The sequence below is a fragment of the Podarcis filfolensis genome (assembly GCF_964270895.1).
Source record: "Podarcis filfolensis genome assembly, chromosome: 12".
Classification (NCBI taxonomy): Eukaryota; Metazoa; Chordata; class Lepidosauria; order Squamata; family Lacertidae; genus Podarcis; species Podarcis filfolensis.
In genome coordinates, this window is record NC_139614.1 from 49,339,371 (window position 1) to 49,365,520 (window position 26,150).

Here is a 26,150-nt window from a genome sequence, read left to right on the forward strand (position 1 = left end):
CAATTTCTTCTCCACGGTGTCAGAGCTCAGTTTGAGAGAGAGAGAGAGTCATTTGTCTGTGGGGTGTGTGTTGAGAAAGGGAGGGAAGAGTGAGTGTTTGTTTAGATGCTGAAAGTGGCTAATGCGGTTTTGCACATTCTCCTGGGGAAAACTGTAACCTGAGTAAGCAGAGTTGGGAAGGCTCCTCTTTCGCTCTTCCTTGGAGACATTCTTTTAGCTCTGTAGAGAGCGAGACTCTTTTTTGATGGAGCTATACACCGTCGCCTTGCGCCAATGGATCTTTTTTAAAGTGTTTATTTTAAAAGAATAGGCAAGCTCAAAAGAAAGCATGCTTTTGGAACTTTTGAAATGTTTCAAAATTCTACACCCTGGATCCAAGGGGATAAGCGTTGAGCTTCAACACAGTTGGGATCTTTGAGCCTCTCACCAGCTTCAGATTCCTGCACCATTCAACAAATCATTCCCAAAGCTCAGGGCAAATTAAACAGGTAACAAAAGAAAGTGAAGAAAGTCATGCAGGCATGCACAAGAGCCACAAAAAAATCTCTTTATATCACCCACCTACCATGTTAAATAGGGATGTGGGTGGCGCTGTGGGTTAAACCACAGAGCCTAGGACTTGCCGATCAGAAGGTTCGCAGTGCAAATCCCCACAACGGGGTGAGCTCCCGTTGCTCGGTCCCTGCTCCTGCCACCTAGCAGTTCGAAAGCACGTCAAAGTGCAAGTAGATAAATAGGTACAGCTCCAGCAGGAAGGTAAGCAGCATTTCTGTGTGCTGCTCTGGTTCGCCAGAAGCAGCTTAGTCTTGCTGGCCACATGACCCGGAAGCTGTCTGTGGACAAACACCGGCTCCCTTGGCCAATAAAATGAGATGAGCGCCGCAACCCCAGAGTCGGCCACGACTGGACCTAATGGTCAGGGGACCCTTTACCTTTTACCACTTTAAATGAATTTAACAAAGCAAATTCACACTAGGTAATTCACAATATCTTGTCCTGGACTTCCTTCCATTGGTGAACCAGGGTGCAAGATGAGGAAAGAAGACAGCGCAAGGTGTCAACGTTCAAGAAAAGGAGAACCAAAGATCAGAAAGATTATGTGCTTTAGAAAGTTTCTTCTTGCTAACTCCTTACATCTCCACTGTACTCTCTCCTCTAAAGAAAACTAAGCATGGCATTGTGAACCGTGGAACATCTAGCGGATAAGGGGAAAACACTAGCCAGTTGTGCGGTGGCCATTTGGCAAAGTGGAACAAAACTTACAGTTTCATAGTTTCATAGTACATAGTAATCTGGGGATGTGAGGGAAAGAAATGGGATCACAGAGCCTTGGGATTCATTATTCAGGTCAGCAAACACTCAAGGAAGGATGATTGAGCTGGGATACTAAATTGCATCATCAACCACTTTAGATAAGGCTGTAGGATCCTTGACTGGGCAAATGAGTCTTCACCATCGCTATGCATGGCACTTTACGGGATAATGTGGGTCTAAAGTCGAATAGTATGGGGTGAAGAGGAAAAAGGAGAATGGGAGTGAAAATATTGAACTGGCTGCATTTGCTTAGGGTTCATTGTGGTTGAAGACGAAGACCAGTCTCTTGGGGAGGGACAATGGGGGCAGTTGCTCTGGGCATCATACATGCATGGGGCCACCCCACTATCAATAATGATAAATGGTGCTATGAAGAAATACTTCTGGATATATTTTTCACATTTGACTCCTGGCTTTCCAAAGAGGTGAGAGGTACCCAGGCTTGTCTCATCCTATTTTCATGACTGCCCTGTGAAGGAGGTGAAGCTGAGAGACAGTGGGTTATTCAAGGTTAGCCAGCTTCAAAGACTAGCAGAAATTTGAAGCCTGTTCTCTGCAGTCCAACACTTTGGCCACTGTACCACACTTTCTCTACAGGTATTGTTGTAGGGTAGATTGGACTGATGTTCCAGGAAAGCTTTAGGGAAACCTCGACCATGCTGCTAAATTAATCCACATGGCATTGAGATAGATTTACTCAGCCACTTGGCATCACTGTCTTGGCTTATGTTATGTCAAATTAAGAGCACCTAGAAGAGCTATGGTTTTCCCAGTAGTGATGTATGGAAGTGAGAGCTGAACCATAAAGAAGGCTGATCGCCGAAGAATTGATGCTTTTGAATTATGGTGCTGGAGGAGACTCTTGAGAGTCCCATGGACTGCAAGAAGATCAAACCTATCCATTCTGAAGGAAATCAGCCCTGAGTGCTCACTGGAGGGACAGAACCTGAAGCTGAGGCTCCAATACTTTGGCCACCTCATGAGAAGAGAAGACTCCCTGGAAAAGACCCTGATGTTGGGAAAGATTGAGGGCACAAGGAAAAGGGGACGACAGAGGACGAGATGGCTGGACAGTGTTCTTAAAGCTACCAGCATGAGTTTGACCAAACTGCAGGAGGCAGTGGAAGACAGGAGTGCCTGGCGTGCTCTGGTCCATGGGGTCACGAAGAGTCGGACACGACTAAACGACTAAACAACAACAACAACAGAAGAGGCAGCACATTCAGACCAATCAAATGACTCCTTGGCCAAACTCAGTTTGCTCCCTTTCAAGGTGTAGTTCTACCTACCCAAATTTTTAATCTGACTTCTGGGTGGCTACAGAAGAATAGTTCCAAGCAGTAACATCCTACAGTGTGCCTGGACATAAGAAGCTGCCTTATCTGGGCCAGCCCTAATTAGGTGTAGGGGGAAGGTTTCTCCATACAGTTGTTTTGGTGGTGTAATGAAAGGGGCAGTAAATTATTAGTTGCTTCATTTATGATTGTCATACATTTCATGTCAGGAAGGGGAGAGGTACTTGTGGGATTTTCTGCCTTAGGTGTCAAAATAACTTGACTGGCCTTTGAATCTGTGCATCTATTCCATAATTTAGCTATGTCCTGTGTGCAAAAAGTACTTCTTTTGTATGTCCTGAATCCTTTATCATTCAGTTTCATCAGATGGCCCCAAGTTCTAGCATTATGAGAGAGGAAGATACACCAGAGAGAGAGAGCCGGTGTGCTGTAGTGGTTAAGAGTGGTAGACTCATAATCTGGTGAACTGGATTCACGTCTCTGCTCCTCCACATGCAGCTGCTGGGTGACCCTGGGCCAGTCACACTTCTCTGAAGTCTCTCAGCCTCACTCACCTCACAGAGTGTTTGTTGTGGGGGAGGAAGGGAAAGGAGAATGTTAGCTGCTTTGAGACTCCTTCGGGTAGTGATAAAACGGGATATCAAATCCAAACTCTTCTTCTTCTTTTCCCTATCTAGTTTCTCTTCCACACCATTTTATATACCACTGTCACATCCCTTTACTAATCTTGTTTTCCTAAACTAGAAAGCTGCAAATGAACTCAAGCATTTTTCATTGCAAATTGTGTGCTAGATGACCAAGATCACAATTCTAGGCACATTGGTGGGGCTTGAGCCCCTCTGAACTAATCTGAACACGTTTTTAGTAAGCAATTGCTGATTTGAACTGACCCCAGAAATTCTTTAAAAAATTGTCCACTAGCACCTTAGAGACCAACTAAGTTTGTTCTTGGTATAAGCTTTCTAGTTTATACATGCACACGAAAGCTTATACCAAGAACAAACCTAGTTGGTCTCTAAGGTGCTACTGGACATTTTTTTTCTTTCTTTCTGTATTTCGACTGCGTCAGACCAACACGGCTACCTACCTGAATCTAGAACCCTAAAATTCTGGCAGTCTTAGGTTAAAGAATTCAGCCTGAAAGATTAATAGGAGAATGAAGCTTTGTGTGTTTCAATTCTGACACACAAGCATGCAGACTGGTGCTGTTCTCATGATTGCACTGCCAGTTTGCTATGGCTTATGTTGCTACAACAAGAAGAAGTACTCCATGGGACTATTTTTGTCTGCATGTTTGGGAATTGAGACTTTGGAAGAAAACTGGCTGTTAATTGTTCCTGCATCCATACTTGGAAAGTGATTATAATCAGGTAATGACAAACTGGGCAATTGCCTGATGGTGCATTGATTGCATGATTGGCTGGATAATTATCTCTGCAAGTGTTTTTGACTTGAGGAAAAGGAATAATGAATATAGGACTTTGAATAAGGGACAGGTCTAAAGGCTTCTTTGGAGAAATTCTCTGCGGATTTTTCTCTCCTGCATAAAATTGGCTTCTCATTGCAATTTCCCCATGAGTTTGCAGCTCAGTACAAAGATGGGATGTGGGTGGCTGTGGGTTAAACCATAGAGCCTAGGGCTTGCTGATCAGAAGGTCGGCGGTTCGAATCCCCTTGACAGGGTGAGCTCCCGTTGCTTGATCCCTGCTCCTGCCAACCTAGCAGTTCAAAAGCACATCAAAGTGCAAGTAGATAAATAGGTACCGCTCCGATGGGAAGGTAAACGGCGTTTCCATGCGCTGCTCTGGTTCGCCAGAAGCGGCTCAGTCATGCTGGCCACATGACCCGGAAGCTGTACACCGGCTCCCTCGTCCAGTAAAGCGACATGAGCACTGCAACCCCAGAGTCGTCCGCAACCGGACCTAATGGTCAGGGGTCCCTTTACCTTTACCTTTACAAAGATGAGAAAAACTATGGTTCGGGGGGGGGGTGTCTCATCACTCTTTGGGTGACTCCTCCTTTAATTCAGTCCCTGCAGAGAAACACTACCCAGTTTTCCAAATGGGTAGCAACAATGCAGAGAGCTGTATGACTGGATAGCCAATATGATGGTTAGATTTGGACTAGGGCAGCCCAGGTTGAAATCCCCAATCAAAAATGATGTAGTGACTTTCACAGGGTTGTTATTATAAGGTAAAATAGAACAATCCCTGTATATTGTTCTGAGTTCTTTGGGAGGAAGAACAAGGTGCACATGTAATAGTCAATGGAAGAAACATTAAGGGTCCCTCTATACATCCTTTTTATTGTGCTTTCGTGATTATTTGTGTTGTTGCTGTTATTAGGGTGTGATCCTACATACAGGACCATGAAGCAAGGTGGGACGACCACCTCAAGCAGCAGAAGCCCAGAGGAAGCAGATCCCAATATAGTTCTTTATTCTTCCCCTGCTCCCTGACGTAGATCTTCACTCACCCTTCCCCGGCAGAGAGGGGGAGCCATTTTGTGGTTTGCCTCAGGTGCCAAAATGTATTGGGCTGGCCCTGCCTGCATTCAATACTTGCAAAAGTTTCAGGGCAGTCCTACTGCTTCATTAGCAATCAGTGCCAGGAGTTGGGTGGAGATAGTTTTTTTGGTCCTGCTTTTGTTGCACTATAGTGCTGGCAATGTGCTCAATTAGATTTGCTTCTTTGCGATGTAACCATCCCCTTCATACTTCCAACTGATGCCAGATACTGGCATTCGTATGGGGGTTTTGTGTATGGAATTGAGTGAAGGTTTAGCACAGCAATCACGGCCTGAACAGAATAACTTTCAAAGTGTAAAAATGAAGGTATGGTCGCATGGTGTCATATTGCAATGAGAGTATTGAAGAACCACAGTAATAAGGTGGCGAGCAGGAAAAAGAACAACAGCAGGCTGTATAGTTTCCAATTTAGAATAATTTTCCAAAAGCCTTGCATATTTTCACCATTCACAAGTCAAACAGTGATAGAGCCACGTGAGCCTCAGAGGCAGTGCATTCCACAATTAAGGTGCCACAACCAAAAAAGTCCGGTCTTGCATGTTCTGTGCCAAATGTTAGATGGCAGAATTTACAGAGCAGGGAGTCCGCTGATGAAATGAGAGTACAAGTAGACACGTATTGAAGGAGGCAATCTGGGTAAACCTGAGGAGCACATATCTGAGAACAGGGAACTACAAATATTAATAATGCTGATCTTTGGACAACAAAGATGAGCCAACTGTTGTCCTCTACCACTCCAACAAAAAGAGAGAGTAAGACATTTTGGGTTGAGTTTGCAGAATGCAGGAACAGAGAAATGACTCTAAAAGGCTAAGCAATCCCCTTTGGGGGTAGATATGGCACAGAGAGCAGCTTAAACGAAATGGACAAAGTAAATACTGAATGGATGGTAATGGACATTTGATAGAGGAATTAATTCTTAAAGATGGGAAACCTTTCAGTATTGTATATATGCTTACTGCTTGCAAAGAGCAGTGCTCATTAAAACTAATGCACAGCTATTTACAGCAAAACCCGTACGAAGGAAGCTATGGAGTTCTATCAGAGATAAAGCCTTTCCAGATGTTTCTGAAAGTGCAGGGTTTCTCAAACGCAAACACAAGAAAAGTAAGAGCATAAGAAAAGGCCTTCTAGATCAGACCAAGGTGTTTATGGGGATCACACCAACAAGGCACAAAAGGCAACAGCCCTCTCCTGCTGCCAAAATGTCTTGGGGGGAAAGACTGAAGACACATCTTCCTTAGTTGTGCTGCTGCTAGCTAATTAAGGGTTTGCTAAGCACTGGAGCATCCAAATTACGTCTCTGCTATGTAATGTGTGGTGTGGACTATGTAGCAGTGCAGACAGAAGGTCCTGAGCTAAATTTCTTACATCCTTGGTTAAAAGAATCAGGTAGGAGTTGATGGGACAGACATTTGCCTGAGACCCCAGAGAGCCAAAATAGGTAGATGTCAGGTAGATAGTCAGGTGCTGAATAGCCAATACTTCCCTTTTACACAATTTCAATATATGCGTATGATCTGCCTTCAAAAATAGTCCAGGAACTGCATTTGATCCAGAATAGGGCTGTAAAATTATTCTATGGGATTGGGCAGTTTGACCATATTATACGTCTGCTTTGTCAGCTGCGCTGCTTCCGTTCCATTTCTGGGCCCAAGTTAGAGTGCTGGTCTTCACCTTTAAACCTGTAAGCAGCTTGGGACCAGATTACCTGAAAGATTACCTTCTCCCACGCGTACGTACCTGAACCTTAGGATCCTTTTCAGAGGCTGTGCTCAGAGTGCCCGTGCCAAAACAAAAGGAGAGGGCCTTTTCAGTAATGGCACCCCAGTTATGGGATTTCCTTCTATAAGAGTCTTGCCTGGTCCTTTTGTTGTGGTTTGTTTAGTGCCAGGTGAATACTCTTTTTGTTCTCCCAGTCCTTCTCAATAACTTAGGTTTTTGCTTAAGATACGGAAACATTCAGAGTACTTTGCGTTATGGTGTGGCAAACAAATGCCAGAGAGAGAGAGGCCAGTTTGAGGCATGGGTGTAGCCAGGATTTATGTTGGGGGTGGGGGGACTGAGTTATCTGCAACACAAATGGTCAGTTAGTTAAATATTTTTATTTATTTACTTGATTTAGGGGGGCAGCTACCTCCCCTGCACTCCCCTGGCTATGCCCATGGTATGAGGCAGCTTCTTATATTCCCTATGAGTCTTCGATCCAGCAAGTCCCCAGTCAGAACCCATGTGTCTCTTAATTTCTCTAAGGGCCTCTGCTGACAGTTTCACTCTGCCGCTGAGTTGAGTTGCCAGGCAACTGGCAAATGCATTCCAAAGATATGTTCAAATAAGTTGGTCCACCCCAAACTGGAAGGATGCCCCTGGAATCCTCTGCAAGTTTGCAGGGGATCCCGAGGATCATGTTTCAGGCTCATAGGAGCCTCTCAAAATAATGCCATTGCAAGTACTACTTGGCTTGTTCCTGCAGAAAGGATGGTCTGGCCAATATGGAAACCACTTCCAAAGCAATGCAGGGCACCCCCATCTAAACTAGGAGTGATGCTGAAATAAATAAAGAAATAAAAACATTCTTCGCCCATAGGACTGTGTAAATATGTCAGAGATTATAAACGTTTTAGCAGCATCTGTAGTTGTTTTTTTAGCAGGCAGTTATCTGGTCCACACAGGTGGGAAACACCTGCATCTGATATGTCCCTCTGCTTCACTTCTTCTAGTCTATTTAACTTCAATAAACTATGTCATGGGAAGTTTATTGGAATAACTGTGAGGTAAGTATATATAATAGGGACGCGGGTGACGCTGTGGGTAAAACCACAGAGCCTAGGGCTTGCCAATCAGAAGGTCACTGTTCAAATCCCCGCGACGGGGTGAGCTCCCGTTGCTCGGTCCCTGCTCCTGCCAACCTAGCAGTTCGAAAGCACACCAGTGGAAGTAGATAAATAGGTACCACTCCAGCGGGAAGGTAAACAGCGTTTCTGTGCACTGCTCTGGTTTGCCAGAAGCGGCTTAGTCATGCTTGCCACATGACCCGGAAGCTGTACGCAGGCTCCCTCGGCCAATAAAGTGAGATGAGCTCTGCAACCCCAAAGTCGGCCACGACTGGACCTAATGGTCAGGGGTCCCTTTACCTTTACCTTTAACTATATATAGCAATTTATCAGGTTCTTTTTCCAGCAAGGGAGTGGAGGATGGGGGTCCTATTTCCTCTCCAACGATGAGGAAGGTGAAAGAGAAACAATAACAACAATAACCAATCATACTGGTGTGGAATTATTTTTTATTTTTTATTTTAACAAAGCTAACTGCTTGGAAGTGACTTTCATCAGAAAATGACCAGCTACCTTCAGTAATAAAACACATTATGAATTGTGGGACATATTTTGCTCTCCATTACCATCCATTGAAAACAGTGCCCTTCTTTATTCTGCTCAACTTGGTGATTTAATTGAATTATGTTAAGAGCTCTGAGAATCAAAATTAAAAAAGCAATACCAAGCTGACTTGACCAAAAAAAAAAAAAAATTAATCTGATTGCAAAAAAAGGATAATAGATCTTAAATGGAAATTGTTCTTAGTATTACTTGTGTACAGAAAGTGATTTGATCACTTATTATTATTATTACCCCAATGAATTGATTTAGACACGCATTATGTTCATTCGCAGAAGTTACACATCTGCATATAAACCATTTTAAGTACAGGGTAACAGGAACTCACTTTAAAGAGTAACAGGAAATGGCAAATACAAACGCATGGTGAAATCATTTGGTTACAAAAGGAATGCTCAGCTCTTTAATGGCCTAATGCATGCTAGAATAGTGTGGGGTAATTTGCTCAACACCTACTTAAGCAGAAAGCAGCAAGGAGGGGTGAGTCTTTCCTACTCTTAGAGAAGGAAAGCAATCTATTGCATGTCAGAAAAGCATCAGGGACCCTTTAGAGATATGGTAAGGCAATGTGAGTGGCTGGGTGCAGATTAAAGAGAAGCATCAAGCAACCCTTTGAAGCATATTTCTAAAATCACATTTAAATTCATCAGGTGTCACTTAAAACATTTATATCCTGCTTCTCCTGCCCATTTGTGATGGTTTACGCCCGCCCCCCCAAAAAACCCCTCAAAGAACAAAAGTACCACTGAAACAATGTGACTCCAGAACAATCAAACATGCGCCAATGAAATGCTCAGGTTACTGGAAAGGCTTGTAGGTTCCAAATGCAAAGACCTGGGCATTTATCTGTGGGAGAGGTTCTTAGGATCTGGCTTGATTTTCTTTGTGCAAATGGCTTCCAGGAGAGAAAGATGTGTTTCCTGTTCATACAGAAGCTACTTAATAATAATATTAGTAGTAGGAGAAGCAGGCGTTCAAAGAACAAGCGATCACATGAACATACGTGTATAAAACAGGCCACAGCTATGATACAGTGAAAGAGAGCTTCCAATTATTTTGTGTAAAACCTAATTGTAAGAAATCAATCTTTTAGTGTAGCAGCACTCCCTGCCCACTGGCACCTTCGCTGTACTTTTTTCAGTGCCTGCTAAAAACATTTTTATTTAGGCAAGCCTATCCATGTTAAGTTGTGGGTGAACATATCAGACGACACAGCGATTCTTCAAACAGCTCTTGTTTATTCACAGGCCAGAACAGAACTGAACTGAAGAGTTCAGCCAGCCTGCTTATATAGAGCTCCACTAGAATGCAACAGTAATCATTTTCTGTAACTATCCAATCACTGGATATGTGGACCTGAGTGAAAACTATCTACAGTATCCCCCAGCTGGCCCAGGGTGAGAACTTCAGTACATAACAATCCAGATATGTAGAATGTTGACATTTCAACTTGCTTTTTAGGGTATCATTGATTTGAATTTGGGGGGGGAAAGTTTTAGATAGTGTTAACAACTTTTTTTACTGGTAATTTCATTGCTTAGTTCTTTTTCTAAACTGATTTGAGTTTGGTTGTTTTTTACAATCAAGTGCTACGTACATGCGATGAAATACATTAAAAGGGCAGGGGAAAGGCAGATGTTCTATGCCTATGCTGAAACAGGAGTCCCGTTTTCAATAAATGGTTTGGACCCCCCCCCCTTTGAGTAATCTTTCAGGAAAGGGCAGATACAAATGTTCAGCTCATTTCTTTGCAGCACAAACCTCTTGGCAAGGGATAGAGAGATGGGGGAAAGGACTACGCTCTGCATATTGCCTCTGATTGCCTCCTTCAAAGTAGACATTGTATCTGTAGTGTAATATTATGCATGATCTCTGCATCCACTCTAAAGTAGGCAAGCCACAGTAAAGTGCCCAGCCTGATCCCATCCCCCTCATTTGGCAAATGTTTTGCCAAGAAAAAAAGATGGGTTTGGATTTTGCAGCAAAAGAGAGATTTTGTTTTTCAAAAAGAGCACCGCTTTTCAAACAAAACTTTCCACTCTGAAAAAAGTGTTGGTTCACCAGGCTGGTGAAGGCTGGCATAAAATGTTGTCAAGATGTATCTCCCAGCCTGACTCCTGGGTAAGTTCAAAAAGCACAGGCAACATGGATTGATGCCATAGCATCAATGGAGGGGGGGAGGTTCTGAGATCTCACTCCACTTAATCCCAAGGCATTGCACGCAGTGTTACAAGCACAAGTTGCAATGCGTTAGTGAGTCAAACAGGGGTTACTCATAAGGAAATAGGTTGGGGGGGGCCTGGCAGAACTTGGGTCTCAGATTTTAGTGGCACCCTGTGCAATGCCAAAATTCGGCACCACCACTCTCCCCACTTCTCGTGCTCCATTCTAAATGGAATTCTGGCACTGAGGGCCTTCTTGGTGGTGGCGCCCGCCCAGTGGAACGCCTTCCCATCAGATGTCAAGGAAATAAACAACTATCTGACATTTAGAAGACATCTGAAGTCAGCCCTGTTTAGGGAAGTTTTAAATGTTTTGCTCTGTTTTTAATCTGTTGGAAGCCACCCAGAGTGGCTGGGGAAACCCAGCCAGATGGGTGGGGTATAAATAAATTATTATTATTGTTATTGTTATTATTGCTATTTTATATTATGGGCACCCAGTGAGACCAAACTGGTTGCACCCCTCTAAATCCACCTCTGTGGTGGGGAGCATATCTTTAAGAAGGGCAGATAGTGCTTGGCTGATGGCATATTAAGATAAACTAGAAAGTATACTTGGGGGGGGGAGAGAGAAAGCAATAAATAATAAAATTCCATCTCTAATTGCTGCATTTAGCTGTAGCTGGTTAACAATCTTCACAATGAATAATCCCTGTCATAAACCATAGTATATGAGTTATGGTAGAGTTCCCTGTATATTTTATTAACCACATCCTGCAAATTTCATTAGCTCTTCAAGGGTCTGTGGCCCTTTGAGTTTTGATAAAGACAAGCACAAGTAACTAATATGGCATCTTTATATAAAATAATTGATGCCATTTCCTAGAGAGGCGTTATGAAGAATAAATGGCTTTTGAATGCACAATGCACCCTCTTCTACAAGATTCCTCCTTCTCCCTACACAACTTTGAAGAATTAAGACTTTTATACTCTTGATCTAAATTCTAAAGAAAGGTGTCTCAGAAACCAAGAAAGATAATGCAAAGTTATTTCCTAAGGACTTGTAACCCTGATCTGCCTGTCCACATGGTTTCAGGTTTCCTAATATTATAGTGAGATATGAAGACTGTAGTTTTTTCTTGTCTAGTTTTCCTGCTTCAAATCATCCAGAAGCACCTTCCTGCTCACCACACATGCCCCATGAAACGAATTGTCAGACTGCTATGACATACATTTACAGATAACATGCTGTTTGGGGTACAGATGACCATAACTAAAGAAAGGAGTTTAGCAGGTTGCACTCCTGGGGCCTGCTTTTAGAAGGCTGTAACTAGCATTAAATTCCACCCTGTATGGTGCATTAGAAGGGTGGAATGTAAATTCTTAGACAGACTGGCTTTGGAAGATGTGAATTATGGATTTCCTGTGTCACATGTAGATGCTATAAACCAGGAAGTTCTCAGTTCATAACTTATCCATGAGCTCTACTATGTTTACTAGTTTTCCCCTCTTTCCACCAAAATTCTGGTACTATGGAACCAGCAAAGAATTTGCAACCTTTCATCAACTACATTTCCCAGGATTCATTGAGCGAAGCAATTAAAATGCAAGTGATATAAAATTTGCATAATTTGGTAGTGAAGATATGTCTTATTTTAAAAAAAAATGGGTGTAGCTAGTGCAGGGGACTTCAGGATGGAAGTGGGGACATTTGCCTCTTGGGGACTTTTCGAGTTTAGTAAATAAATGCAGAGACCACTTCCAAAATCAGTGGTGGAGCAAAAAGTTTCACAAGTCGTTATTTCAGTAATTGGGAAATCACTTGGGTTCACTAGTGAGGTGTACTGGGCACTAAAAGCTTTTAATGTTTTAAAATATTAGAAGATACTGCCACCTAAAGGTGTTTTGACTGTTGTGCAGCTATCACTTTTTACAACATATTTCACACCAAGCGTTCAACAACCACTTTTGCAAGGTGGAAAAAAGCATATGGCCACATATAGCAGGTCTGGAGCACCCCAAAGTCCATGGAAGGGTCAGTGGGGACTGTGCTTTGAAAACTGTTGGGATTCAGACACAGAAGTGATACAGGCAGTGTCTACTTGCTGGTGGAGAAAGATCAGAGTTGGAGTATTTTGCTTCATTTTGCTTCCAAAACCAGTGCAGTTAGTTAATCAGGGACTTCGGAATTAAATGAAGGACATGCTCATGTTGTAAGAGGGAGCCACTCTATGGATGTCATTTCCCCCAGGCAATAGACTTTTCCCCACTGTCAGGACTTGCCAGCTGATACAACAGCAAAGCTCGGGCTGCAAGATCTACTACAAGAGCCTTCAGTTGTTGCCTCGCTGGTGCAACATCTGTCTTATCCAGCTCCTTGTATCTTGCCTTATTTTCTGTATGGAAAGCTTCTCCAGTGGTTTCAGCAATTGTGTTCCAGAATTAGTGCTAGGCTTCCCTAAATGGACAGCTCCCCCATATCCCTTGTAAGTCTGTGTCTCCAGACCAACTAGTTCATGTACACCCAGGGCTCTGTAGAAATCTGACTCTGTAACCTTGCTCTTCTCCTGCCCCTTGCCCCAGACAATGTTGCATGAATACGTATACGAACAAAAGTTTCCAGCACCTACATTTTCTACCAAGAACAACCAACAAATCTGAAAATCCAACTGTTTTTATTTAATTGCTATAGTTTGTGAAATATCATTTTATAATATACATTTAGGCAGGTACATTTGTTTGCTTACTTGTGCAGTATGTGTACATAAGTATCACATTGATGTAAGTAATCCCACTTATTTTAAAACATTGTGTGAACACATGCAGCCAGACTTGTATGAGTAGAAATATGTGATCGCTGTAGTGTTTTGCAGGAATTATAATTTCCCCCACACAATTTAACAGTTACGTAGTATAAAAATTACTTCCATGTGTGGGCATGTAATGGGAGGGGCAGCCATGATATATTCAATAAGAATTAATTTAGACTCAAATGGATTGACTCACCATGCCTTCTCTGATACTTATTTAAAACAGTTTTAAACAACCACAACATATCTTGAACTGGTTACCTGAAGGATGTCATTCAGGGATTGAATCTGTGCACTATCAGCAAGCTCTGGCCAAATAATGAACAGGAGAGACCAGTCACAAAATAGAGCAAGTCAGGTGAAGCTCCTTGATCTGTACAAAAACCTCCAGGTATGGTTTACTAGCCAGTCTGTACAATTAGAAGACCAGCTTTTACTGGCTACAGGTCACCTTTGCTTTGTCTCTCTCTGCAAAGGAGCTGAATCTGACAATTGGTTGTAGCCATGTTGCACCACAAGGCCCATGTCTCATGATAAACTATTCTGGGCAACTGGACTCTTTCCTGGTCCCAAAATGTATTTTTGAATAAAGGGGGGGGGGGGAGTAACCACAAAGCATTCATAGATAAAGAGGAGTCCATGGCTCATGTTTTTTGATGGTGGCCCCAACAGCTACCAAAATAACATGCTAACTAATCAGTTAATAAAGCTAAGCAGTAAAAGTACACATCTTTTCTCCTTTAATTATTATTGAAGACTTTCCGGTTTCAATATTTATTCCTGCTAAGAGCATCAAGAGGATACACAAATGGGAAAGCTTCACAGTTAAAAGTGTTAAATAAAGGTGGCTTTAATGATGGAAATATTTTTGTAGTGTTACACTTCCTGGAAAATTATATTGCGACAAGAAAAATAGTGAACTGTAAATCACTTGGGTTCACTAGTGTCTGTGATCGTCACTTGAATAATGTCATTAGTGGTGCCTGTGACATTACTGTAAGATGGAGGAATAGATACGGGAGATGGGCTGTGGGAGTTACTTGACTGACTGTCTTCGTTCTCACTAAGTGTGACTGCAGACCCACCTTCCTCCTCATGTATGCGTTCCAAGGGGGGGCTGTTGCAGGTTTCCTGACAGACTTCTTTCACTGCTCGGTGAAGGAGATACATCCTGAAAGCCCTCTGGATAATGGCAGCAGATTCCTCCTCTTTTCGCTTGGGAGTCGTTATAATGGGTTCATTGGCAATCTTCTCTGGATACTTTTCTTCTATCTGGGTCTCAAGTGGACCCATGTCCCCATATTCTCCCAATACCCTTTTGGTAAAAGCAAACAAAATATCCAAGCAGTGGATTTTATTTCCGTTTACCATAGGAAGGTCCATTAACATCAGCTGTTGCCTGTTTGGTTTGGGTATGCGTAAAGGTTCTGCTAGAGCATCAGCAAAGTCTGAAAGTGCGAAGTAAGAAATAAATTGGGTTGCGCGAGGATCAAATTTTGCCCAAATCTCATAAAAAATTTCAAAATCATCGTCACCTAGAGGTTCTGTGCTTTCCTCCGTGGCAACATTCAAGTTCTCTATGATGACAGCAATGTACATGTTAACTACAATGAGGAATGATATAATGATGTAGCTTACAAAATAGGCAATTGCCACACTCCTGTTTACGCAGGGACCATTTCCACCTAAATTGGGAGCACAAGTGATGTTCTCAGTGTTCAGCATTGGGTTGAGAAGGTCATGCCAGCCAGCAGATGTTGTTATTTGGAAGAGACAAAGCATACTGCTGCCAAAGGTTTGGAAGTTGAAAATGTTGTCAATCCCACCTTGCCAACTTGCACAGGCGAAGTTAGACATACCAAAAATAGCATAAATAAACATGATCAGAAAAAGGAGAAGCCCAATGTTGGTGAGAGAAGGAAGGGACATCAGTAATGCAAAAAGGAGGGTCCGAAGCCCTCTGGCTCCTCTGATAAGTCTCAGTAGTCGACTAACACGGGCTACTCGAATTATTCTCAGGATTGTAGGAGGGAAATCAAGTGCTTTTCGAAGTTGTCCAGCTGCAGAACCTATTAAAATAATTCATTTTTTGAAAAATTCAGCAACAATGCATTCTTATTTCCAGTTTAAGCTAAGCCAAACTTAAATATTTAGGTCTATATTTAGGCCGCACTAAAATAATTGTTATCTGAATGCCTGTTTAGAGGACAACAATGGCTGGCTCCAGCAAGATGTGATGGAGCTCTTGCAAGATCTCACAGAGTGCACAAGATCTCCTGCCACTACCACTACAAGTGGCATCTGGGATGCTGTAGGGGCAACATATCTTGGTGTTCTGCCACCTGTATTAGCCCATCTTATGAGCAGGCAGGCCCTGGATCTATGAGCAAGCATGAGGATTCGGCAAATGGAACATGTCTATTTACTCAATCTGGACATCCATCCCTCCGACCATATTCTACACCGAATGACATTCTTGCAACCACACAGATTCCTTGAACTCTATAATTTAATACAATTGGCAACTTCTTAGGTATGCAGACTTGGTCCAAGCTCACATTTTTGCATTTGCTTATTGCTGACAAGAAATAACCCTGATGTACATGAACTTTTTTTTTTTACTTACTAAGTATTGAAAGAATCACAACCACAAAATCAAATATATTCCAACCGTCTTTGAAGAAATACAGTCTCAAAGCCAACATTTTGATGATGCACTCTCCAGTAAAGATAGCGACAAATACAAGATTTATATTTTCAAGAAGGCTCTTAACAGCTTCCCCTTCGTCTTCATGTTCTGCTGCCATGATCACCACATTCAATAAAATTAGACTTATAATGAAAATATCAAATGCTTTCTTGTTTACAATGTCAAAAAGAAGTCCTTGGTACATGTTCTGTGGCAAAAGGGGGAAAAAAGCAAGAAGCATTGGCACCACTGACTCACTAATGATTTCCCCTTTTCTTTGAGGAAAATGAAATAACTTTGTACTTTTTGGCTGTTTCTCACTGGGGTTTTTTAAATTTTGCTTTAACTTGTATTTGCTTATATTATAAACAAATTGATAGCTATGAATGAAAGAAGAAGGGAGGAGGAATCTTTTGCAAGAGAACCAGAAAATTGTCTTTTAAGAGGCTATAGGGACAGATTTTTGCTTGAGCAAGTATTTAGGATAGGAAAGTAATTTTCTTGTAGTTAGATAAAGATATGCAGATACATGTTTTACACGTAGAATATAGTTCCCTAGTTTGCATTATTTCACTATTTATTGAATTGCACAAGCTAGAATTCTGGACTAAACACTTTGTTTGGTCCTTTTCTCTTCTTATGACTCTCATATCTGGATCATGTGGGTTAATATGAAAAGGGGCTATTGCAGGAATCAACAACCTTTTCAGACGAGCAGGCACCTTTTGGGCACCAGTCACAAAATGGTTGCCGTAAGAATGTGGCGTAACACAACATGCCATGGCAGGGGACATGACTTAACACAAAATAAGAGTACCATCACTGCTGCTGCTTCCTCCTCACCCCAGATGACCTCAGGCTTACCATCGGAAGTCAGCTATGTCCTGCTGGTCTTGGCTGTGAAGTCCACATAGTACTGCCTTCCCCATACACAATATTGATTCCATAAACACTGTCTAACAACAGAGAGCACTCCCCAGTACCAGGAAAACTACAAGCTGACACCCAAATCCCACAAGTGCATCTCTCCCACTTTTTTCAGGGGGTGAGGGCGAGGAAGCAAAACACTGAAAAGGTGGAGCAGTCAAATTGCTAATAAAAATTGAGAAGAATAGTGTCTGAACATTGTGCCTCATATCTCAGATTTTAAAAATCCTAGAAACTTCCTCAAAAAATAATAAAAGCTGGGAATCTGGGGATTGCTTGCCAAGCAGACAAAACGTAATGATAAAACTGATGTGATTTTCCTGTTTATATTTTGATGATGGCGTTAATTATCTGGTTTCATAACACATTTTTAAACAAAACAAAACTGGCAGCAATCACTGATATAATGCTTGTTACAAGGGCTAGTCAAGTTATATGAGCCTTTGTTTAAAAATGCATTTTCTTCACTACTATAATTTTTTAATTTTGCTTAATTTCTTTCATCTTACACAGAGTAAACCTATTGAAATAAGTAAAGAATTCTCACTATGAAAGCAAAAGGCAAAATGTTGACCACCAAATAACTTGTTATACTAGATTTTGAAAGGTAGTTCCAAGTTAATTCCAAAACCAAACAAGGAAATGCACTTATTGTTAGTGGCTGTCTTACCTGCGGCCGTGGAACGGGCTTAAGTGGTTTCTTGTTACCAAGTTTTTTTAATGCGTTATAATATTTCTTCTGTTCGTCTGACATAAAAATGAGTTCTCCACCTAGGTATAAGGAAATAAATACAAAATGCATCTTTCTGCCTGAAGATATCAAGCTTTTATGCAAATCCAACTAAGTACTTTCTAGCACTACGGGAAATTTAACTGGTAAAGCTATTTACTACATTACCATCTGTAGTCACAGTTATGGAGGCTCATGGTGAAGACTATGGCTGGATATCCTTCAAAATCAGTGGTGGTTCTTGGTGCTTCCACCACCACCACCAACTATGAGCACCACTGTCTAAAATATAAGGTCTAGATGAAATGAAAACAGTTCCACAAGTTTTCTATGCCATGAATTGTAGGGCATCACAATTGTGGCAAAACAATGAGAGAACCAGAAGTTTCAATGTTCTAGATGGATACCCCTTACCCTCTTTTTCAGGATCTATGAATATTCCTTCCTAAAGCTGTTTTTCTTGCTTTCTGCTAATCAGTCACAAGAAAATCCATTTTTAAGTGTCACTCCTTACTCAATCATGAAGCTCACTGGGTGACCTTGAGATATCCACCATCTTTCAGACTAACCTACCGCACAGGATAAAATAGGGAGGGGCGGAACCATGTACACAATCTTGAGCACCTTGGAGGCAGCCAGGCAAGCTACTGTGGGGTAGCTCAGTCAGCAAAACATGAGACTCTTAATCACTTAATCTGAGTCATGGGTTTGAGCCCCACATTGGGCAAAAGATTCCTGCATACGACCCTCATGATCCCTTCCAACTCTACAATTCTATGGTTCTGTTCTGGTTCTCATGTAATGTAATCTGATATCTCCTGAACAAGACAAGTGGTACTGAAGATTACTTTCTTTCTGATTTTGGCCTTGGACTAACAATGCCTTGGACATTATCAGCTGCAGTCTATTACAACACTGTACTGAACACAAAGCTTTCACCATTTCTATCCAACTATTATACAATCTTTATGGGAGTGAAATATTTTGTAACTCATGTGAGTACTTATCTTTTTCCTTTGTTGGTTGAAATTGTCAATAACAACTCCAATGAAGAGGTTTAGCATGAAGAACGATCCAAATATGATAAAAGCCACAAAATAGAGATATGCCCACACATTATTTTCAAAACCTGGGTCTTCATTTTCCTGAAATAAAGTAGAAAGACAAGAAATGCCTTGTTTGTGACTTAATTATGTCAATTCTTAATTTATCATGAATATTTCATTGCCCTGTTTGATTTGTTTAAAAGCATAAATGGATGCTATGTAATTAGATACACCTTGTGAGACACAGTAGGCAATGTATAAAAGGACACATGCTGAACTACTCACAGTTCTACACTTAAACTATTGCCCTGGTACTCTGGACTGGTACTCAAGTGGTGTCCATGTACCGCATCATGGGATTGATTATGCAGGGCAGGGCTTACTTTGCACCCCCCAATATTTTATTCAAGCTGGCACCCCTGATTTCTAGAATGGGTGACTGAAAATGGCTATTGGCAGTTGCTCCCCAGTGTCCTTTCCCATAGGCATGTAGAACGTGGTTTACTGGGGAACTTGAGGAAATGAGACAGCTTCAAATTAAAAAAAAGTCATAGAGAATTTGACTAATTATACCACGGAACCCATCTCCAGGCATAGGAATTGATGGTGACAGCAGCAAACTAATACTGTATTTCCTTTCTGCTGCAAGGGTATTGGCAAAATTTCAGATAAACTGTTCTAGATAGTACAAGACTATAATCATCAGAGGATGAAGCACTTCCAGTTCATAGTTGTGATTTTGCAATTACTCACTATCAGAGAAAGCTGTCTACAACATCTCTCCAGGAGTTACTGTTCTGATTCCTTCTACTCAGGAAGCTTGCTTAGAGATATGCAGGGAGATGTTTCTTTCAGGGCTGAATAATTTTAATTTCACAAACTAAAAGTAAACATTTTTGAGTGTAAAAATGAGGTGTTTTAATTCAGGCTGGAATAACACCCACTGGGAGAAAAACAGTTTAAAATGTGGTCTGCAAGGAGAAATGTCCTCCATCCCATCCCTATCTTGCAGCTGTAAGCAACCTCACCAAACTCCAGTTTCCAAGATTCTTTGGGGTGAAAGCTGTAACAGTTCTAAAAGTACATAGAATGATACAACTTAATAGTGTAACCGGTCAATAAAAATGCAACAAAGCATCTAAAAAGGACAAATGCCGTAACTTTTCATGGCTTACTTTTGAAGGTGCATCTACTGCAGCATACATAATCTCCATCCAGCCCTTAAAGGTTGCCTGGCAAAATATATATATAAACAAACCAGGTTACAGAAGTATTCTCTAAATTGTTTTTCCTAGTCTGTCTGACAGTCCAACACCCATTTGGTTTGCCACCCTCTCCTGAGGAGTATGCTAAGGGATGCACTAGACTTAACAGGTGCAGCCATATTTGTCTATCCACATGCCTAACTCATGCATGGACAAAGACACTGTACAAACATCAATAGACTATTGTGGGAGATGTACTCTTAATTGCCTGCATAGGCAATTCCTGGAAGAATAAAAAGTTTCCAGCAAGCATTTAAAAATTGGCATAGAAGGTGCCTGCCTATATATAAAAAAATATTTTTATTTTGTTATCTTACGCTGTTCAGGGGCACAGAAACAGACTTTCCATTGCCAATATAATAAAGGTAAAGGGACCCCTGACCATTAGGTCCAGTCGTGACCGACTCTGGGGTTGGGGCGCTCATCTCGCTTTATTGGCCGAGGGAGCGGGCATACAGCTTCCGGGTCATGTGGCCAGTATGACTAAGCGGCTTCTGGCGAACCAGAGCAGCACACGGAAACGCCGTTTACCTTCCCGCCAGAGCGGTACCTATTTATGTACTTGCACTTTGACGTGCTTTCAAACTGCTAGGTTGGCAGGAGCAGGGACCGAGCAACGGGAGCTCACCCCGTCGCGGGGATTTGAACCGCCGACCTTCTGATCAGCAAGTCCTAGGCTCTGTGGTTTAACCCACAGCGCCACCCGTGTCCCACGCCAATATAATAGTTGTCTCTAAAAAACCAGACCAGAGGAAACATCCCCTTCAAAATGCACATTTTGGAACATTGAAAAATGAGGGTTCCAAAATACATTGAGTGCCTCCAGATACAGGAGCCTTCCGTCTTTGCACAGTCACCTTTCACAAATCCAGGAACAACACTGCAGTAGTGGTGGAGCTAGCATGCTCACATTACCACCCCTCCCCTTGAGCGTTCTCTACACTTCATGTTTGTACAAGTCTTCTGTTGGAGAGAGATATACTTCAGAAATATAATAGTACATCCTCTGTAGCATTTTAGAACACAGGCATTGTGAAGCCCTGGATCATGGAGCTAGTTTCAGCTTCAGAACATGGATTAGCTTCAAACTGGAAATCTCAATGTGCAGTTTAACAGCAATCAGCAATATTTCTTAATATTTAAGGTTGCTCTCGTGCGTTTTTTTTCTTTTTTAAAAAAAAAATCCTTCAAAACTGAATTTCAAAAGCAAATTCTGAATTCTTTAGAAATTTTCTATCTGTTATTCTTTGGCTGCACATATGTGGCTTGCCAAGATTGTTCTCTTGCCAAAGAAACTATGTGTGATTGAACATACCACCTGGAGGAGAGCCAGATACCCCATCCCAACATGATCAAAGTTGACATTCGTATTACTCCACTTGGAATTCTGACTTTCACAGACATTTTTATTTTTTAAAGATGCATTACTGCATTTCGAAAATTTTCCTCCAAACAGTTGTACTCCTAGGATGTTAAATGGGAGCCAGAGAACAACACAGACAAGCAGCACATTCCCGATCGAAGGGACAGCTCCTGCGAGTGCATTCACTACAACCTTAAATGAGAAAATGAAACACACAATCAGTTATTCAATGAATAGAATCAGTCTACCAATGGCTCTAAGCAATGATAGCACATAACCGAGCGATCTGATAATCACGTGGCAATTACACGATTAAGTATGGATCTTTCTCCTGATTTACAAATGAGCACCACCAATTGAGTGAATATGGTGCTAGAATTTGCTATGGGGAAGTGGGTCCAAATCCCAGGTCAAAAGGTAGTCTTGAGAAAGTCACTAACTCAGTTTTCCATTCATAAAATCAAAATTAAAAGACCGCCTTTAAAGTAGGGGTACCAAGCAATATGCCTGTCAATTGTTTTACCAATTGTGTGTGCTTGGAGAAGCTTCAAAACACTTTTTGAAATGATGCAGGAAATGACTTCATGTCCAAGCAGCTTTATAGTGTTAAAACAGGAAAAATAGAGTCCTAAATACTACTTGTTTTGTTTTGTTATGTGTGCATTTTGTGACTCTTTATATTTGGGTTGTTTAGGATTTCCCTGGAATTATCTAAAAATTATCTAAATTTCCTTTTTAAAAATCAACATAGGAGCAGGGTGTAACGTAGTTCAAGATACCCACATATTGACTGGGATTGGATGGATTAGAATGGAACAGAATGGGATAGATTTTGCCATCCCTACTACCAGCTCAGCACAACCTTAGCTTTGTGGGACATAGGTAACAGAAAAACTGTATTTAGTACCTTTATCCCTTTAAATCTGGACAATGCACGAAGAGGTCTCAGGGCTCTTAAAGTTCTGAGAGATTTTGTGGAGATATGGCTATCACACAGATCTCTTCCCTTTGTTCCAACTGTTTTTGCAGGAAAGGAAACCTGTGATAAAAAAGGAAAAGAAAGGAAAAACACGGGCTGTTTACTTGTAAAACATATCTTTGGAGTTATGGTTTTCTTATGGCAATTATTTTTATTGATTTTCCAAATGTTAACTCATTTATACAAATTACTTCCAAATTAATACAATTTTGTTTAAGTGGTTTCCCATGCGCCATTCTTGATGTGGAGTTATGGTTTTCAAATATTGTGTCTTCAGGGAATTCTTTCCATGCTGATTTGTTTATCAAGCAACCCCCTGTATATATGCTGTGGAATCCAGAATGCATTAGATTCCCCTCCCCTTGACCCTCTGCCTTTCCTCCACCAATTGTCTTCCCTATGTCAAAGATCAGGGACACTGACACTGATCAATGATTTAATTCAGGGCTATCAAAAGACATTATGTTGCCTGCGGTGGGACAGCATGCACACCCACCCAAAGCGAGTCAAAATACATAGTGTTCCTAGGGCTAACCACATTATTTTGCTGTCTGAGGCACAAAATCCCAAAATCAGCTGCCCGGGGTGGCTTGCTCACTTTACCTAATTGTGAGGCTGGCCCATTTACTACACAGATCTCTGAGACAGTAGCTACTTCACATAATTGTACATTACAGCAACATTCAGGACAGTAAGATTAAATCTGATACTTACACATACAATAAAGAAATCAAGCCAACACCAAGCATTGGTGAAATATTTTCTGAAGCCATAAGCCACCCATTTCAGAAGCATCTCCAGGAAAAAGATGTAGAAGAAAAATATATCTGCATATTCCAGTATGATTTTTATGGTCTTTCTCTCAGCAAGGTAGATGTCTTCAAAGATCTAGGATTTCAGAAATCAGATGTGATTTTGAATTCACTAGTGGGATATTTAAAATTTGTGCAATGTGATGAAAAAGGGTGCAGCCCACTCACTTAGCATTCATTGTGGAAGGGCTTCTTCCAGCTGATTAAAGTTTAAGAAGTACTACAACATTGATCTCTGAGGTTCACTGTGTGAACCCTGCTCCCATGTTCAAGATTCAACAACATTTTTTGCCAAGTATGTAGTAAAATTAAATGACAATGTAGAAATCGTAGGCCTAAATTATTTGTCAAAGTGTAGCATTTTGACATCAAAGATGGTTCTTAGGACCATAGCATTGGCCTAGGGGTCCTTAATAATTATGCCTAAACTGGATGTAAGATTCTAGCTATAGCTCTCCATTGCTTTGAACCCAACTGATTACACATAAAAGCCTGCAACAGGAAAAACCCTAGTCAAGAACTAGAAAGCCCCATAGCCCTAATAGGCAATATATAGAAGGCATGAGCATTGCATAAGTGCTGGGATTATGTATCAAAGATTGAATAACTGGGGGAAATATAGGTTAAGGGGTTGGTATGCATTAGATTGTTATATAACAGGAACATTGTATCATGTGCCATGCACACAACTGAAGCATGCCACAATCTCTTATATGGCCATTTCAAGCTACAAAATTGAGCATACTATGATCCACAGGTATGGGGTTGTTTACCAATAGGATGTTTATCTTAAAATAAAAAAATTCCTTCCAGTAGCACCTTAGAAGAAGTGTGCATGCACACAAAAGCTCATATCAATAACAAACTTAGTTGGTCTCTAAGGTGCTACTGGAAGGATTTTTAAAAATTTTGTTTCGACTACGACACACCAACATGGCTACCTACCTGTATCTTGAAACAGCAGATTGTCCATGTGGCCAACTGGACTTTGGCTAGTGGTTATATAAAATCCTGATTTGGAGGAAGAAACTAGACTGTACAAAGTTTGGGCGCGGCATACCACTCTTCAGTGACCAGTGACCAGTGAACACCAACTTCTAGCCTGTGCTCAGAGTTCTGGCCATCTCTGTAGCAACAGAAGCTAAGGACTGGGTGAGATCCATTTGAGTTTACATATATGGCCCATATAAATGAACTTTTTTTCATATGCCAAGTCTGTTGTGGGGGCTTGGAATAAAAATGCTTTATTGCTTTATACCCAGCATGTCTGAGTTTCTATACCATTAATAAAGATTCCATTTAGTTCATACCAGTGAAACCTAGTGCAATATATCTGGAGAGTTCTGAAGGAAATCCCAGCAATCAATTAACTGGGATCTTTTATAAAATACTCTTAAAAATATAAACATATACTTTTAAAAATACTTTAAAAAACAAGCAAGCCTCACTTTTATCAGCTGGAATCTAAAGAGCTGCTTTAAGTGGCCAGCATTATTTTGTCTGATAGAACCTCCTATCCACTTTAAAAAATGGATTGTCATGTAAAATGAAGGGTTACTGTTCAAGAAGAACAAGTCAAAAATTCCTTTGGATCTAGCTGCATGGTTCTTTGGATTTTGGCCATTGTTTATCTAAGAATGTTTGCACTATTACTCATGCACCAATAAAATGGAATACACTAGGCATGATTATATAATATCAAGGAATACATTTTTTTAAAAAAATCACCTATCATCCTATCATAGCTGTCAACTTACAGATTTGAAAATAAGGGACCAGCAGCCTTGAAAATAAGGGACCAGCAGCCAAAATAAGGGACCTGCAGCCTCACCTGTTCCAGGCACTCCAGTCTTCCTGTCCTCCTGCAGTCTGGTCAAACTCATGCTGATAGCTTTGAGAACACTGTCCAACCGACTTTGTAACCAGAGGTTCAACTGAATAGAATCTGAATCACATGCACCACAAGGCCTATGCAGCCTCAACTTAAGATGGCTCCCCGGCCTGGCCTTGCACTGCAAAGTTTGCAGCAGCACGTGCAACAAAATGGCGTCCAGCATTCAAAAAACCCCTCAGCTTGCGTTAACTAGCCGCACACAAGGCATGCAAGCTCCACCCCCTAGTCGTTCTTAGACTTCTTATTGGGTGAGCAACACAGCCAAGCAACACAGTTGGAGCCTCCCTCCTCCCTGGCCGGCAGGGAAGGAGGGAGAGGAGCTGCTTCCTTTGAAATTTAAGGGACATAATTTAAGGGATATTTAAGGGACATCTATCAATAAGGGACAGCAGCGGGACATGGCGCTGGAATAAGGGACTGTCCCTTCAAATAAGGGACACTTGACAGCTATGCATCCTATTAAACAGATTTCAGCAACTATAGGAAAAAAGAAAATTCAGAGCTGAACACAAGGCCAAAAAATTAATAATACTCTTATTTTAAGGATATCATAGTAAGCTTACCAGAACACCACTGCTCAGTAATATCATAAATATGATAAAAGATTCAAACCAACTATGTTTTACAATTCTGTAGCAGGTTTTTCTAAACCTCCACCAAGTGTTGCCTGGAAATTTATCAGTATTCACTGTGCAACATGGGAAGAACTTGACCAACACTGAAATAAAGAGAAATCAAATTTGGAAATTATCAGTGTTCTGAGAATCAGTAGGAAACCAGTCTTTTTAACATTTAGCATCTTTGCAGGAGAAAATAGCAAATTATTTCCTCTTTTCTTCCTATCCCTGGAACATTCTGCTGGTGGCCTTCTATGTAACCAGTACAAGCAGCACATCCACAGAGTGCAGAGCAAGAGTTTCTTGTGTGAACTAATACACTGGA

General features: G+C 41.3%; 1 protein-coding gene and 1 long non-coding RNA gene across 3 annotated transcripts in view; one reads left to right on the plus strand and one right to left on the minus strand.

The window, feature by feature from the left end:
• Positions 1–22,600, plus strand: part of LOC310746308 — a 35,841-nt gene extending 13,241 nt beyond the window's left edge. For both annotated transcript variants that reach the window (XR_014540608.1, XR_014540609.1), the window contains exon 4: positions 22,553–22,600. This is a non-coding gene — a long non-coding RNA (uncharacterized lncRNA). The remainder of the gene's footprint in view (positions 1–22,552) is intronic.
• Positions 13,352–26,150, minus strand: part of LOC310745925 (sodium channel protein type 5 subunit alpha-like) — a 40,289-nt gene continuing 27,490 nt past the window's right edge. Inside the window, exons 16-24 of the mRNA XM_083579221.1 lie at positions 25,772–25,926; positions 23,217–23,390; positions 22,431–22,562; positions 21,476–21,715; positions 20,071–20,127; positions 18,853–18,994; positions 17,790–17,890; positions 16,130–16,400; positions 13,352–15,572 (exon numbers count right to left, since the gene is read on the minus strand). Coding sequence (XP_083435347.1) covers positions 14,431–15,572; positions 16,130–16,400; positions 17,790–17,890; positions 18,853–18,994; positions 20,071–20,127; positions 21,476–21,715; positions 22,431–22,562; positions 23,217–23,390; positions 25,772–25,926 — 2,414 coding nt within the window. The 3' untranslated portion in view covers positions 13,352–14,430. The remainder of the gene's footprint in view (positions 15,573–16,129; positions 16,401–17,789; positions 17,891–18,852; positions 18,995–20,070; positions 20,128–21,475; positions 21,716–22,430; positions 22,563–23,216; positions 23,391–25,771; positions 25,927–26,150) is intronic.